The sequence below is a fragment of the Aotus nancymaae genome, unplaced genomic scaffold (assembly GCF_030222135.1).
Source record: "Aotus nancymaae isolate 86718 unplaced genomic scaffold, 86718_ANA_hifiasm-v0.15.2.pri h1tg000003l, whole genome shotgun sequence".
NCBI lineage: Eukaryota > Metazoa > Chordata > Mammalia > Primates > Aotidae > Aotus > Aotus nancymaae.
In genome coordinates this window covers 53,088,597-53,106,334 of record NW_026988414.1, presented here as the reverse complement: position 1 = coordinate 53,106,334, position 17,738 = coordinate 53,088,597, and the positions used below count along the sequence as shown (strand labels likewise).

Here is a 17,738-nt window from a genome sequence, read left to right as displayed (position 1 = left end):
TGCTTTGAACGCACTGTCGCCAACATATCCATTTTGTCCAGACATTCCCTTGTTAAATAGTTGGGATTTACCAGGTGGAGAGCCTTAATGATGCCATCTTTTCAATGGTAGGATTGGGTAGTTCTTGTGCCTTGATCTTGCATTTTAAAAGATCTTGAGTTATCTTATTAGATTTTCAGTCAATGGCTTTGCATGGTTAGGAGACCATTTTTGTGCTTCAGCATAACATCCAGGGCTTAAATGTATTTCCGTAAATAACCTTAGTGTGAACCATTACAAAAAAGAAGAAGAAGAGGAAGAAATAAGTAGGTGGAAGGCAGCAGTAATATCTGGATGCCAGATGCCATCAGCTTAGCAATGGGGTTGATTCTGTAAGAAGCAAAGGGAAATTCCTGTCATGCATCTATGTGAACAGAACCCACAGGAATTAGATACATGAAGAAATGCCAATAAGAGTCACCATGGTGATTCTGTAGTCATTAAATGCCTTGTTTACCTTGTTGAAAATAGTATTTAAATAAATGATATTTAAGCATATGTTTTAATTAGTCCATATTTATACCCAATAAGTAGTCTAAGAATGTAGATGACTTAACTCAGTGGTTAAGAATGTGAATCATATTTTTTTAGCATCTAGAAATATTAATTGTGTGACATGTATTTTTATATCCCTCCCCAAAATGTAGTGAACCAAACATCAGCAATGGGTCCATATAGTGTTACTATTTATATTCTAAATATAAGGTACCTGAATTATATTCTTTTCATGAATCTTAGGCCACAGAAGAGTAACGAGGATTATCTTGTTTATATATAGAAACAGGTGAGATGATTCATGATTCTTAAGAAATCTAAGATGGAGAAATGTAAACACTGTTTGCAGAGTATTCCATCAACAAAAAGAATGTTCAAGCAGGAAAGAGTTGAGCATTAGAATTATAAGATAAAAAAGCACTTAATTTTGAAAACTGGCATATGGTAGAGCTAAAGCCTCACACTAGGCAGCCTCAACCCTTACCCTACAATAGTCTTCACCTTTCTCACTTCTTACACCTTACTTTCTGGCCTCCTCCCTATTCTCTGCAGCAGCAAAGTGCTTAATATAAATTCTTGGGCTAATTCCATTTTCTAGATTACTTTAGAGAGCCACCAGACTTGGTAAATTATTCACAACTCCAAATGACAGAAGCTAAACTCACCTATAAATTGCCTGCCCCATGCCATGCTGTGTGCAGGTATTGCAAAATTAACCATAGTCTTTGCCCTCAAGAAACCTTTAGGGCATTCTTATCACAAGAGCAATAGGATTGTGACCGAAGTGTTGAGTACTGGTTGTCTATCCACAGACTGAACAAATGAGCTAGCTGTCTTTAAGAAATGCAATTTTGGGTATCATAGCATGAGAGTGTTACTGATTTAAAAAGGCGTTCAGGAGACTTATTTATTGAATTCCCAAATTCTCTACTAGCATATGTTAGAATTGCATCTACCTCTAAGATAAAATATCACATAGGCTACTATATGGTAATGCACAAATATAAGAAATAAATGATAAAAGAATATAATATATGCATTCAAAGGGTTTGAGGGGAATGTTGATGTGAACCAAGGTTTGACAGATTATGATAAAACTGATTTGAATCTGGCTTTGATTCCAAAACTAGTATTTGGGGAAGGATATATGATCTTTTTACATAGCAAATGATCGATATTTTATACCATTGTATGTACCTTAGTTATTCCTACCTATATGTTAAAAACAGGCTATAGAAACCACAGATAATTTCCTAAAATTGATTCTTTTCTCAGATGCGTTAAGCTGCCAACTGTGTGGGTTGGTGAGGGGTGAGTCTTTGTATTTGTATGCCCTGACAAATATAGAATCCTGCTGGAATCAGAGTAAAAACAAGTTAATTTTCTATCATACCTCCATGCAGGACAGCTCTGCACAGTGGCTAAAAGTGTGAACCCCAGAGACGGAGAGCTTGTGTGTGAATCTTACCTTGGGAAAGTCATTTAAGCCCATATGCCTCTATTTATCACCTGTGAAGTGAGGATGATAATAGTCTCTACCTCGTAGGGTTCTTTTGAGGTTTAAGTTAGTCTGTGTATGCAGGAAGTCCTACATATATTAAAATGTGGTTATGATTAGGCCTTTTCTAGCATCATTCATCTTTCTAGAGAATCTTTAAGGGAGTTAAGATGTCTAATAACTACTCATTACAAATGGAGAAATTGAGGTAGCCGTCGTATCTGTCTCATACATCTTGTATCTCATGGCATTTGAGAGAAAACAACAATATTTAACTCAAAACTCAGCTAGTGGGTTCCCAGCTCACACCACCTTACTGCCTCTCCTCATCTACACTTCTGCGGGTCTTTCAAGACTCACTTATAAGCACCATACTTTTAATTTAGCCCAGAGTTTATTCTAAGGGACAAATCTTTATTTAAATAAAAAGAGATTTATGAGGATGAGTAAGAAAAGTTCAGAAGTTGCCTCGGTGATAAAGCACCTCTCTCCACTCTGAGTTAATAAATATACTTGATCTCCATGCACAGAGACAGCAGAATCAATAATAAACTCAAGAGAGCAGACAGACCCATTTTTACGTAGTCATTAGAAAAGCCTTGATTGCAAACCAAGAAGTTCTAAATTTATCAGCCTCTCCCTCTGTCACCACAGTTGCTCATTCTGTAGCTACTTTCAGAAAGCTAAATCCGAACTGTTGCTTAGCAGAGCCCTAGAGAGTGACAAAGACAAATTAATGGGATCCTTGTGTGCCAAAATAAAGTATGCACCCTGTCACCACCAATATATGTTAAGTCCATTAAGGTCAGTTTTAATGAACTGAACTTTTCATTGGAAAGCTTTGCCAAACTTGTTGAATTAAGGGAAAGAAACCTCACAAAATTATAAGATAAACTAATTTCATTCCATGTAAAGAAGAAATGGTACATGAAAAGTATTGAGTTTCCAATATTTTAAATCTTTATCAAAGTCAGGGAAAATAATAAGCATTTAAACTACATTCCAATATTAAGCTCAGAACTACAAATGCACTGATAGCATTGTAAGCTATGATAGTATCTGAGCCCCTGGGATGTGGCCTTTTAAGCAGACTATTTTAAAGGAAAAGCAAATTTTCAAATCACATTCTGTTCACTTAGGTCAGAAAAGCAAAGAGAAAGAAAGACGATCTGAAACAAGTGTCATATCCTCACTTTTCATTTGTGAAAAGAATAATTTGACTTTATTTGTATCTGCTACATGTAGTGAGTGGTCTTTCTTCCTTTTTTCCCAAAATTTTGTACATGTTGAGTCTTAAAAAGTAGATAAAAAATCCAAAAGCTCTCCCTTGGGATTCTGTAACCTAGGAACCATTCCAAAATGCTCCAGAACTTCAGTGTTGAGTAGCTGGTGGTATGATAAGGCAGTGTTTGACCAGAGACCTGTAAAAATTATTGAAGTCAGCCTCTGTCTCAAAGCTGCCCCTTAATTTTTTTACTGTACAAAATGACATTTTATTGATATTTCACTGAAGTGTGATAGACACAGAATTTCAGCTTACCTCAAGCTACACAACTACCTAACAACCCATCAAGATGAAATTAGGCCACTACATACTGCCAAGTACAGCTGTAAGAAATATAAATGAATAAGCCCACTATAGCTGCTCAGTTTGGGTATAGTAACTCTAACCTTTTCCTGCTGTAGGAGTTTCTTATGGGCTCTATAGCCTACAGCAGGAAAAAGTTTGTCTTTCCTCATGCCAATGCCTAGAACAGAAAAGTGTGACTTAGTTTCTTAGACTCTTTTGGCTGTTGCCTCTTTATCTAGCGTCGTTTCAGTCTTTGGGCCTAAGAATAAGCCACAGTACCAAGTCAATCATAACATTAACTCTTATCCTTTTGTTTATCAATCCATTTATTTATTTGAAAAACTATTGAGCTCCTATTATATGAAGTTCTACCTTCAAATAGAGATTTGATCTAGTGAGGAGGCCAATTATTACATAAAGATTTGCAATGTGATTATCAAAGACTGGTAACTGTTCTAAGAAAATGGAAAGATGCTCAAAGAGGTTAACAGAGGACCCATTAGGTCTGGGGGTCAGTGCATTAGTCTATTCTCACATTGTCTGAGACTTGGTAATTTATAAGTAAAGAGTTTTCATTGACTCACAGTTCCAAAGGCTATGCAGAAAGTATAGCTGGGAATGTCTCAGGAAACTTACAATCATGGCAGAAGAAGAAGGGGAAGCAGGCACATTGTACATGGCTGGACAAGGAGGAAGAGGACAAAGGAGGAAGTGCTATGCAATTTTAAACAACCAGATCTCATGAGAACTCACTTGCCATCATGAGAACAGCAAGGGGTAAATCTGTCCCCATGATGTAATCACCTCTCCCAGGCCCTTCCTCCAACATTGGGAATTACAATTTGACAGAAGATTTGGGCAAGGACACAAATCTAAACCATATCATCCTGTCCCTGGCCCCTCCCAAATCTCATGCCCTTCTCATATTGCAAAATATAATCATCCCTTCTCAACAGTCTCCCAGGTCTTAACACATTTCAGCATGAACTCAAAAGTCCACAGTCCTAAGTCTTATCTGAGACAAGGCAAGTCCTTTCTTCCTGTGAGCCTATAAAATCAAAAACAAGTTAGTTATTTCCAAGATACAATGGGGTACAGGCATTGGGTAAATATACCCATTCCAAAAGGGAAATCAGCCAAAACAAAGGGGCTACAGGCCCCATGCAAGTCAGAAACCCAGCAGGGCAGTCATTAAATCTTAAAGCTCCAAAATAATCTCCTTTGACACCATGTCTCACATCCAGGCCACGCTGATACAAGGGGTGGGTTCCAAAGGCCTTGGCCATCACCCCTGTGAAGCTGAGTGCCTGCAGCTTTTCTAAGTTCATGGTGCAAGCTGTCAGTGGATCTACCATTCTGGGGTCTGGAGGACAGTGGCCCTCTTCTCACAGCTCCACTAGGCAGTGCCCCAGTCAAGACTCTGTGTGGAGCCTCCAACTCCATATTTCCCCTCCTTACTGCTCTAGTAGAGGTTCTCCATGAGGTCTCTGCCCCTGCAACAGACTTCTACCTTGACTTCTAAGCACTCCCATACATCCTCTGAAATCTAGGCAGAGGCTCCCAAGCCTCGACTCCTGCCTTCTATGCACCCACAGGCTTAACACTATGTGGAAGCTGCCAAGGCTCATGGCTTGCACCTTCTGGAGCCATGCCTGAAATGTATCTGGAGTGCTTTTAGCCATGTCTGGAGCTGGAGCAGCTGGGACTCAAGGAGCAGTGTCCCAAGGTTATGCAGGGCAGTGGAGCCCTGGGCCTGGCCCATAAAACCATTCTTCCCTTCTAGGCCTCCAGGTCTGTGATGGGAGGGGCTGCCACAGCTCTGAAATGCCTTTGAGGCATTTTCCCCATTGTCTTGGCTGTTAGCACTTGGGAAGGGCTGCTGTAAAGGTCTCTAAAATGCCTTCAAGGCATTTTCCCCATTGTGTTGACTATCAAGATTTGGATCCTTTTTACTTATGCAAATTTCTGCAGCTAGCTTGAATTCCTCCCTAGAAAATGGGTTTTTCTTTTCTACCACATGGTCAGGCTGCCAATTTTCTAAACTTTTATGCTGGGCTTCCCTTTTAAATATATAAGTTCCAGTTTCAGGTCATCTCTTTGCTCATGCGTATGACTATATGCTGTTAGAACCATCCAAGTCACATCTTGAACACTTTGCTGCTTAGAAATTTCTCCCACCAGATACCCTAAATTATCACTCTCAAGTTTAAGATTCCACAGATCCCTTAGAGCCAGGGAACAATGCTGCCAGTCTCCTTGCTAAAGCATAGCAAGCATGACCTCTGCTCCAGTTCCCAATAAATTCCTCATCTCCATCTGAGACCACCTCAGCCTGGACTTCTTTGTCCATATCACTACCATTTTAATCACAACCATTTACCAAGTCTCTAGGAAATTCCAAAGTTTCCCTGATCTTTCTGTCTTCTCAAACTCTTCCAACCTCTGCTGATTGCCCAGTTCCAAAGTTTTTTCCACATTTCGGGTATCTTTATAGCAATGCCCCACTTCTCAGTACCCGTTTTCTGTTTTAGTCCATTTTCACATTGCTATAAAGAACTACCAGTGACTGGGTGATTTCTCTAAAAAAGAGGTTTAATTGACTCACAGTTCCACAGGTGGTATAGGAAGCATGGCTGGGGAGGCCTCAGGAAACTTACAATCATGATGGAAGATGAAGGGAAAGCAGGCACATGTTACATGGCCAGAGAATGTGGAAGAGGCCAAAGTGGGAGGTGATACACACTTTTTAACAATCAGATCACTTGAGAACTCACTATCACGAGAACAGCAAGGGGAAAATCTACTCCCATGGTCCAATCACCTCCCACCAGGTCCCTCCTCCAATACTGGGTATTAAAACTCAACAAAAAATTTGGACAGGGACACAAATCCAAACCATATCAGCCAGCAAAGCCCTCTTTGAGAAGAGACATATATACTGAGACCTGAAAGATGAGGGAGAGTTATTCCAAGCAGAGAAAAGAGAAGAGGGTGATCCAGGGAGCAACCCACACATGTCAAAATCTTGAGTCAGGAAAGCATCGAACACATTAAAGGAAGTAAAAGAAGATTAGTGTGGCTGGAGAGAATAGTAACTGGGGGGAAATGGTGGGAGATGAAGATGGAAAGTGGCATAAGATGACCTTGGGAGAGACTTTGTCATTTTTACGGTAGGCAACAATTAAAAGCTTTACATTTTAAGATCCCCTTAGCTACATCATTAAGAACAGGTCGGTAAGGAGTAACAGAGGAAGAAAATAGACCAGTGGCTGTTGTGGTAGTCAAGCAGAAAGATGGCATTAGCTTCAGTGATTATGGTATGCATGGCAACCCATGGCAGAACAGTGAGGTGATGAAGAGCACCAACTGTGGAGCCAGCCTGCCAGTGTTCAAGTCCTGACAATACCATTTACTCAGCAGTGTGGCCTTAGAAATCATTGTGTTCCAATATTATCATCTAGAAATTGAGATTAAAGTAGTACTATTAAAATATAATTTTCAAAAGGATACAATGAGAAGTCTCATGAAAATATAGAATAATCACGTCAAAAATTTTATTTAACTCACAAATTATTGTGGAAGCCAGTGTGATACTAAAACTATTTCAAATGAGAATCTGATTTAGAATAAATTTTATATTTTTTACTGGACAAAAGCATTTGTAATGCCATGGACAGAAAAATTCATATATTCTTGTGGACAAGAAACATCTGTATTATCACCAGCCCTCTGTAGAGAAACTTCTATCTCTATGGAGTTGCAAAATAGGCTAGCTAAAGACCATCAAAGGCTCATAATTCCACAGAACAAGAGCACCCCTGGCAATTTGCTAGAAAATGTTAGCATTTCACTGAAAAGACAACCAGTAATCTTTTTTTGCCTATTTCAAAATGTTTTCAACAGTACCCATCTTCCAACAATGTCATAATGAGTTGTATATGTACAGTCCATAAAGCATTAAGTGTAATGTTAGTTTATTAATGCTATATCAAGGTGGTGGTAATGGAGATGATGAGAAGTAAATGTGTTTATATATATTTTCAAGGGAGAATTTATAGAATTTGGTAATCAGTTGGGAGTGAGGTGTGAAAGAAATTGAGGGGTCAAGAATAACTCCTGATTTTTTACTTTAGCAATTGGGTAGCCAGTGAAATCCTTTGCTGTGGTGGTGAAGATTGGAAGAGGAATTGGTTACTGAGAGGGGAAATCAGGAGTTCCATTTTGGACATTTTAAGTTGGAGATTGGAGATGCCTTTGAAACGTAAAAGCCAAAATGGCAAGAAGGAAAACAGTAATATGCAGTAGTTAAGAGCATAAAAGCTTACTAGCTGTGTAACTTAAGCTTCAGTTTCTTCATCTATCTATTAAATGGGAATAATAATAGTTTTATCTCATAAAGTTCTTGTTCAGATTTAGCAACTTTTATTTATAAAGAACTTAGAATAGTGCCTGGCACCTAAGAAACACTAAAGAAGTTTTTGATAAATACATTAATTAAATTGGTGTTTACTCTTTTCAAAGAAGAAAATTCTAGACTAGAGATTAAATGCTTAGAAGTTTCACGTACACTGATGGTATTTGAAATGAGGAATCATTGATGAACACATTGGAAGACAGCACAAAGCCAAGTTCTGAGGCACTGCAATATTTTGAATTTTTTTTTTTTTTTGAGACAGAGTTTCACTGTGTCACCTAGGCTGGAATGCAGTGGCACCATCTCAGCTCACTGCAACGCCCACCTCCCAGGTTCAAGTGATTCTCCTGCCTAAGTCTCCCAAGTAGCTGGGCTTACAGGTGCACACCACCATGCCTGGGTAACTTTTTGTATTTTTAGTAGAGACAGGGTTTCACCATGTGAGCCGGGCTGGTCTCGAACTCCTGACCTCAGTGATCCACCTGCCTCGGCTTCCCAAAATACTGAAATTACAGATGTGAACCACTGTGCCTGGCCTGTGCCACTGCACTCAACCAATATTTTGAATTTAAGAATAGAAGGACCTAGAAAAGGAGAGTGAGAAGGAAGTGACCAGAGAAGAAAACCAAGAGAGTTTGGTGTCATGTAATTCAAGAGGAGGAAGTACCTCAAGAAGTACTTGAAAGCAATGGTCAGTTGTGTTGAATGCCATTGGAAATGAGACAGATGAGGATTAGATTTGTTAGGAATAGCAGACAGTATGAGGCCTGTGTTCTTAGAACCTGATACTGGTCTTCCTCCTGGCCTTTTTCTTACTGTGAAAGAAAAGCAGCCTCCTGATGGTCAGCGGGACCCTCCTTGGTAAGACTCCTTATAATGTCTTGTCTAGAACCATATCAGAGAAAAGAGAAGGCAGAACTTCAAGGTGACTTCAACAAAGTGCTCAAACATACAAGATCCCAGGCTTTGAAAGAGTCAGTAGTCTCTGGATGAATTGGAACTTTCAGATAACTCATCCCCTGAACCATTTCCCTCTAGTATAAAGTCTCTTTGAAAGGAAAATGTGCTTTTTAATGCAGTCAGCATTTTTTTTAACCCAACTTCCAGCACTGAGCATTTTTCTGCAAGAAACACATTCAGGCATTCTTGCAGAGGCCAGCTGCATCTCAAAGAACCCAAAACAGCATCATTATCATGAGAAAAAGTCTGTTACTTGGAAAATCCCTTAAATATAGCTTTTCCAATAATGCTTTAGTTTGTGTTCTGCTGGATTTTTTGTTTGTTTGTTTGTTTTAGAAACTGGGTCTTTCTTCATAACCCAGGCAGGAGTGCAGTGGCACAATCAGAGCGCACCACAACCTTGAATTCCTGTGTTCAAGAGATCCTCCCACCTTAGCCTTCCCAGTCGCTGGGACTACAGGTGTGTGCCACCACACTCAGCTAACTTCCCGTTGTTGTTGTTGTTATTGTTATTATTGGTAGAGATGAGGTCTTGCTATATTGCCCAGGTTGGTCTCAAACTCTTGGCCACAAGCGATCCTCCCATGTTGGCCTCTGAAAGTGCTGGGATTACAAGTGTGAGCTGTGGTGCCTGGCCACTTTAGTATGTTTTTTAAATTAAGTTATTCCCTCAAATTATAACTGGTTAGCAACATTAGACAGGGACAGTCACTCAATTTTTTTCTTTTCAAATACTGTGGTCATACTGGTGACTGCTTCAAAATTATCATTTGTTTTATTTTCATTTCCAGGACAATTCTGTTTTTGGTTATTCTACTGGGGCACCTTACAGTGCTGAAGATGCCTCATAGCCTAAGCATGACACTTGAGGATCTGAGAAATCTATGAAAAGAAGTGGTGCTGTCAGATGTTGTGAGGAGTGATGTCCTAGAACCTTTGAAAAATTTTTCTTGGAGACCTCAATATGCATTGCATAACTAGCATGAATTATTTGCAGCTCCAGAGAGTTGTAAACAACAGCAGTTGAGAAATATTTTCATAATTCCACATTCAGATCAAATATCCTTGAGTAAAGATCTTTCCTAATAAGTTAGATTCCCATTTATCTGGAATGATTTAGGTGTGGTTCTAAGTAAATGTAGAGGGATATTTTGCATAAGTATTATCTAAGATCTTTAATCCTCCAGCTATATTTTAAGATTGCCTTAATATTATAGATTTTACAAGTAATTCTAAAATTCCTGAAGTGATTTTATTGAAGAGTTTCCCTCCCATTACAGCATTCCAAATGGTTTTTGTTTACTTATTTTTGAGGGTTTATTTGAATCTTTCCCTTTGACATCACTGAGAGACATTAAATAACTAAAGAGTTTTTACATGAGACCTGATCTCATGTGAAAATGGGAAGTAGATGAGAGTAGAAATATAAAGGTGTTTCCTTTTTCTCTCTTTCAAGTTTCTTTTTCATCCAGTAGCAATTTTTTCCCTGTTTATTCAAAAGCCACTTCAGATGCCAAAATGTGCAGCTTAGGTTTAGTTAACTGCACTTTATCCTAAAGTCTTTACTCCATTAATATCTCAAGGATTGCCCAGAATCAGGAGAAGGAGCAACTTTTCAAAGTTTAAAAAACATAAGAATGAAGATTGGTTTAAAAATGTGATGAGGCGATATGGAATTACATATTTTACCAATAAAGTATGCAAATTTTTTGGCTCTAAATAACATATTTATGAAAAAGATTTTTTGGTTAGAGTATAATTACTTATGCAATATTTTCTTTTCCTGATATACTATTTTCAGATCCTTCTGTGGTCACTTGTTAATGATAAGCTTTTTAAAGGGGAAAATACATGATTCTCATGTAAATATAAAGATGAACATCTGACAAAGATTTTACCTACCTCATTAATTAATGAGGGAACCCGTAAGATGCTACAGCCAATTCAAAGGAAATTTAAAAGAACCCTGTTTATTTTGGCAAATACGAATGCCAAAATGAATTTACAAATAGATGCAAAATAAGTCTAGTTACAGGGCAACAATCAACTGCATTTTACTAGGCACAATTAATCTGTATTTTTCTAAGCAAGAATCATTTGCACTATCAATTTTTTGCCACTTACAGAGTGGTAAAAGAGACTAGCTCAAAAATCAATGAAAGGGTAAGACAACCTAGGAAGAGTGCACTTAACAGAGATATCCAGTAATCAGTAATCTTTGGGGTTTGTTTTTTTTTTTTATCAGACAGAGTTTTGCTCTGTCACCCAGGCTGGAATACAGTGGTAAGATCTCAGCTCACTGCAACCTCCATCTCCTGGGTTCAAGCAGTTCTCCTGCCTCAGCTTCCTGAATAGCTGAGATCACAGGCTCACACCATAACACGGGGCCAATTTCTGTATTTTCAGTAGAGATAGGATTTTGCCATGTTGGCCAGGCTGGTCTCGAACTCCTGACTTCAGGCAATCCACCCACCTCTGCCTCCCAAAGTGCTGGAATTACAGGTGTGAGCCACTGTGCCCAACTTTAAACTCTAATTTTCTCACATACTATTCAGTTTCTTCCCTTCTCTTTTCTCACCCTACTGTAGTGCCACCACTCACATACACATACACCAAATGAAAGAGGTAAAGAGAAATCCACAACCGCTATTGTTTCATAGCTTAAAATGTAATAAGATTAAAACCTATACCAAAATTGAATATTTTTAATGTGACTTCCTGCGTGTTTCAATTTGCATTTTTAAATTAGGGCATGAGACTAGTGATAGGATCAAAGCAAGACACCTATAAAGCTGTTTTTAATTTCAATAATCCCAATGAGTTTTGAAAACAAACATATATGAGAAAGGAAGAGAGAGGAAAGTAATAGGAGGAAAGGAAAAGTTAAATATCATATTAGTCCATTTTCACATTGCTGAAAAGACATATCCGAGGCTGGGCAATTTACAAAAGAAAGAGGTTTAATTGGATTTACAATTCCATGTGGCTGGGGAAGCCTCACAATCATGACAGAAGGCAAGGCGGAGCAAGTCACATCTTACATGGATGGCGGCAGGCAAAAAAGAGAGCTTGTGCAGAGAAACTCCCATTTTTAAAAACATCAGATCTCGTGAGACCCATTCACTATCATGAGACAGCACGGGAAAGACCCGCCCCCATGATTCAGTTGTCTCCCACTAGGTCCCTCCCACAACACATGGGAATTATGGGAGCTACAAGATGAGATTTGGGTAGAGACACAGAACCAAACCATATCAAATACGTTAGTTACAGACCATTTAGACATACACCTAGAGCCTAGTGCTGGCTGATATCTATGGTGACATGAGATTAATCAACCAAGAGCACATTGTTTTTGTTTAGCAGTATATTAATAAAGTGATGGTTCTTATTATTTCAGTGCATGCCTCTGACTATAGTAGTCACTAATAAACTTTTAAACAACTTTGGGATTTTACAAGTGAATTTTATTGTCACTGTTTTCTATTTTATAAAAGAGACTATGGTAATTAAAGAATATGCTTTTTGTTAATGAATGGAACAATCAAGGTTGCAAATAGAAGGCCAGCCAGAAGCATAAAGCATTCATTTGCCAGGCGTGGTTTGTTTTTGTTGTTGTTTTAATTTCCTGAGAGGGAAAGACTAAATACAAAATTCATATCAGTCACTTCTGAAGTTTACACCCATCTTTTAAAGAACTCATTTGTCAAACCATTCTTCATTTATCTAACAGTAGTAGCTAACAAAGAGAATATTTTGTTTTTTGTTTTTTTGAGCCCGAGTCTGGCTCCATCACCTAGGCTGGAGTGCAGTGGTGCAATCTCAGCTCACTGGAACTTCTGCCTCCTGGGGTCAAGCAATTCTCCTGCTTCAGCCTCTGAGTAGCTGGGATTATAGGCGCCCACCACCACCTCTGGCTAGAGACGGGGTTTCACCATGTTGGCCAGGCTGGTCTCGAACTCTTGACCTCAGGTGATCCACCTGCCTTGGTCTCCCAAAGTGCTGGGATTACAGGCGTGAGCCACTACGCCTAGCCAACAGAAAGAATTTTTAAACTTCCCAAATTTGATATAAATGATAAGAACCTTTTTCACTCTATTTTAAAGGTCCCTCTTTAAAGGTTCCAGCTCAGCAAGTGCTGTTCAAGATGAGACTTCTAAACATTAGAATTAAACCTCCTAACTCACTTGCCTGCCCTCTCCCTGACCTTGCTTCCTCCCACTTATGGCCAGAAAACTCAAGATAGTAAACACAAAGCTGGGAGAAATAGGGACTTGGGGAAAAGCCTCATATGAAAAACAGTTATTATTCATTTGGCCATTTGCACTATCAGATATTTTTCTTTTGAAACATAATCTCCTGCCTTTAACAAGAGAGAGTATATTATATCATACAGTCTATGCACTAGAGAAATTAAGACGACTGCCAAAGGACAGCACCACTTAAAAACCAAATTGTTTTTAATTGGTGTGAACTCGTTGAAGACCTAAGGATAGTGGATTGGGAGATACGCCAGTGAGGCTGTTTTGCATTTGATAAAACTCTCATTTGGGAGACATAAAACAGATGTTTATTGTTTTTGCTATTAACCCTAAATGTCCAGATAGTAAAAAATTATACACATGTGCTTGTGCACACACACATATATATGTTTTAATTTAAGCATGCTGCCTTAAAATAAATAAGTTTCAACCATTGCAGCAAGTTCATGAGGCTTCAATAGAATGGCCTTTCTATTTTATGTGCTTTTGGTATATCTTCTTGGTTCTGGAATGACATCAGATGCAAAGTCATTCATATGATAGACAAGGAGAGCTAAGGGTCTAGTTTGTGCAGCATTTATATTCTAGATTTTATCTGGGGCTCACTTTGAAAACACAAATCAAGTTAGCTACTTGTCATATTCCATGAGTTTATATATGTGAAAAAAGACAGAAATTAAGACCTAAAATAAGTTTGAGGATTATCTATGGATCTCAGTATGTTTGTATTTCTTCCTTTTTTTTTTTTTGAGATGGAGTCTTGCTCTGTCCCCCAGGCTGGAGTGCGGTGGTATGATCTTGGTTCACTGCAACCTCTGACTCCCTAGTTCAAGCTAGTCTCCTGCCTCAGCCTCCCGAGTAGCTGAGATTACAGGCACATGCCATCACACCCAGCTAATTTTTGTATTTTTAGTAGAGACAGGGTTTCACCATGTTGGCCAGGATGGACTCAATCTCCTGACCTTGTGATCCACCCGCCTCAGCCTCCCAAAGTGCTGGGATTAAAAGCATGAGCCACCGCACCTGGCCACTAAATATTTTTTTCTATAGCAGAGGCTGGAAAACTACAGTCCACAGGCCAAATCCAGACCCTTCCATCATCATCTTATCACCCCCTTTTTAAAACTAAAGTTTTATTGGAACACAACCATGCTAATTTGTTTACGTATTTCATTCCACAATGGCAGAGTTGAGTAGTTGCAACAGAGTTCACACAGTCTGTAAAAATCTAAAATATTTCCAATCTGGCCCTTTATAGATAAAAACTTGCCAATCCTTGCCCTGTTATAATGGTTTCTGAAGAGGTAAGCAACAGAACCATAATTCTTACTGCATAAAAAAAGCTGGTAGGGTGCAGTTCTTTTTGAGATCTTGCCATCTTTCTGATTCAAAAACAAATTTTGGTACCACACTATTAAAGAAGTATTATTCATCATACCATTGTCAAAGGTGGTAGGCTAATCATTTGCTTTTGTGTCTTTCTTACATACGAAATACTTTAGCCTCCATTTTCCTTTGTGTCTGCACCTGCGTGGCAAAATTCAGTGCTTGTGTATCTGTTATGATTCTTGTTACAGGAGCCAGGCAGGTGGAGGTAGATGTGTAATAAGAGGGTTAAAATGATTTTGATGGCAGCTTTTGGTTTTATGTTCCTAAAAAGCCCCTACAGGTGGCATTATTTAAAGCAAGAAGACTTTTGGATACTTTAGGATGCCATTTTTTTCCCAAGTTCTCTAGGTGCAAAAGGTGGAACGAAGAAGTCAAAAGGTGAAAGGGAGGTGAAATTGTGATGAGATTTTCTTGGGGATAATTCTGAGTGGCCATTCTACCCTTATCCACCTTCCTGACAAGGTTATAGGGGGACCTTTGTTCTCCCCTAGTGAATGACTCTTCAAAGGTAGCTGGGGTCAGGCCTTTCTCAAAGGGTCTCTTGCCATGCCTGAGACTCCTGCCTCAGAGCGCTGAGTGCTGCTTTGGGGGAAGTCTTCTCTTCTGAGCAGACCACCGCTGCTCCACACGGAGCCCAGGCTCAGGCCCAGGACACATCTTTGTTGTGTTCTTTCCAATTTGAAAACTTGGATCGGTTTGCTGTTAGAATTTCAATTTCCCTGAACCAGATAGGAATCGTTTGCACTTGCTAGCATTTAATGCTATAACCTTCTTATCAGTTCTTTCATTGTCTGCCAAAGTCAAGGTTAAGGAGCCAGGTTTGCATGCTTCCTTAACTAGACTCCCTGTGAGAAAGCAATAGGATCATGGAAAAATAAAAAATAAAAAATGATCCCAAAGTTTTTTCTCTGAATTATTATACTAACTTTCTGAAACCATGAGTGGTTCCTTCTGGGCTTTTTTTTCTAGGCCCCTCTCAAGGTCATTATAGTTATGGTCCTGGTTGATTAATGAAGGTGGGAGGACATTTTTGAAGATTTGGGTATTTTTCTACACTCTAGAGAAAAACTCAGAGAAAAACCAAGTTCTTACTAACGTAGCTTCGTTTGGGGGACTGGGTGTGAGGATGTTGAACACACTTGTCTGAATGCAAAACCTCTCATTTTCTGTGGTATGCCTGTGGATTTACATTTGTAGCACGGCTTTTCTCTATGATATAAAAAGAACTGGAGCTCAGACTAATTCAAAGAATGTGTGAGGAACAAGGCTTTGCACCATTCTTGGAAACTTACATACAAAAATACCTCCTTATACATTTAAATAAATCTCAGGAAGCATATTGAACAAAGAAAGTTACAGAATATGAGATCCAGACTAAAAAAAAAAAAGCTTCCTTAAATATCTGCAAGGGCTTATTTCGTTATCAGTATCAGTCTGCTATAAGAATAGCCAGCAACTTGCAAGAGGCACAAGTGTTGGTGTCACAGGGCAAACCCCAAAACTGAGGTCCAGCCTGGGTGGGACCTCATGGGTTCTTGGTTTCACGCAGGAAGGAATTCAAGAGCTTGCTGACACAGCAAAGTGAAAGCAAGTTTATTAAAGTAAAGGAATAAAAGGGCGGCTACTCCATAAGCAGAACAGCCCTGAGGGCTGCTGGTTGGCTATTTTTATGATTATTTCTTGATCATATGCTAAACTAGGGATAGATTATTCATGAGTTTTCCAGGAAAAGAATGGGGAATTCCTGGAATTGAGGATCCTCCCCTTTTCAGACCATATAGGGTAACTTCCAGATATTGCTATGGCATTTGTAAACTGTCTGGCACTGGTGGGAGTGTCTTTTAGTATGCTAATATATTATAATTAGTGTATAATGAGCAATGAGGACAACCAGAGGTTGCTTTTATTACCATCTTGGTTTGACAGGATCTGGCCGGCTTCTTTCCAGCATCCTATTTTATTAGTGGGGTCTTGTAAAACAAATACTTACCTCACTGGGATTTAGAGCGAGAAGCCACCAGTCCCCTGCTTAGAAGAGCTATCACTGTGGGTACAAAGGAGGGAGCAAGCAGGTGGTCTCTGGAATGTTTTGCAGCTGGGAGTTCATGTGACATTCATGAAGCAAGCAACCCAGAAACAGTGGCAAAAGAGCTTAAGAACTAAACTGAAGCGCCATCACAGGACAGGGTGGAGGATCCCCGAGCACCCCCGGGACAGCTCTGGGCAGTGGAGGCAGGTGGGATGCAGCCCCTCACAACCCCCATGGCCTCCTGCCTGGGGCTTCTCATCCTGTCCTCTTGTTTGCTTGCCGACTGTAGGTTCATCCCAGAGGCCTGGTCGGCCTGCTCAGTCACCTGTGGTGTGGGGACCCAGGTGCGAATAGTCAGGTGCCAGGTGCTCCTGTCTTTCTCTCAGTCCGTGGCTGACCTGCCCGTTGATGAGTGTGAAGGGCCCAAGCCGGCATCCCAGCGTGCCTGTTACGCAGGGCCATGCAGCGGGGAAATTCCTGAGTTCAACCCAGACGAGACAGAGGGGCTCTTCGGTGGCCTGCAGGATTTCGACGAGCTGTATGACTGGGAGTATGAGGGATTCACCAAGTGCTCCGAGTCCTGTGGAGGAGGTAAGAAAGGGGATTCTGGCTCAGATCCCCGCCATCTTCTTGCCCTTTTTCTCTCTTCTCTTCCTGCACGCAGCTGAGTCATGTGACTGCCTCGAGTCCAAGAAAGATAGGCAGGAGGAGGAGGGGAGGCAGCCATTCTAAATGTAAAGCATACTGAATGAAACACAGATGTGTTTCTCTCTTGGCTCCCTTGGCCCTCAGACTGTCAGCGGTGAGTGGCCAACAGAACAAATGGCTTGGCTTTCAGTTGTCATTCTGATGCCTTGCAACATATCATCGTGTATCTGGCTGAGAAACACAGCTGACACTGACCTGGCAGTGCTCTCAACATTGTGTTACTGATCTGTGCCCTTGCCTCAGTGCACGCTTTGTGAGCCAAGGCCCAAGAACAAGTCGGAGTCCCTCTGATGTACTCAGCCGATTTCCCAAAGTAATATCTGTTTATATCTCGGGGAAGGGTGTCTATAAGGTAATTGATACAGTGGTTACCT

General features: G+C 40.0%; 1 protein-coding gene across 1 annotated transcript in view; it reads left to right on the top strand.

The window, feature by feature from the left end:
• Window positions 1-17,738, top strand: part of ADAMTSL1 (ADAMTS like 1) — a 433,007-nt gene that overhangs the window by 200,646 nt on the left and 214,623 nt on the right. The window contains exon 14 of the mRNA XM_021675321.2: window positions 16,946-17,247. Within this exon, the coding sequence (XP_021530996.2) occupies window positions 16,946-17,247 (302 nt within the window). The remainder of the gene's footprint in view (window positions 1-16,945; window positions 17,248-17,738) is intronic.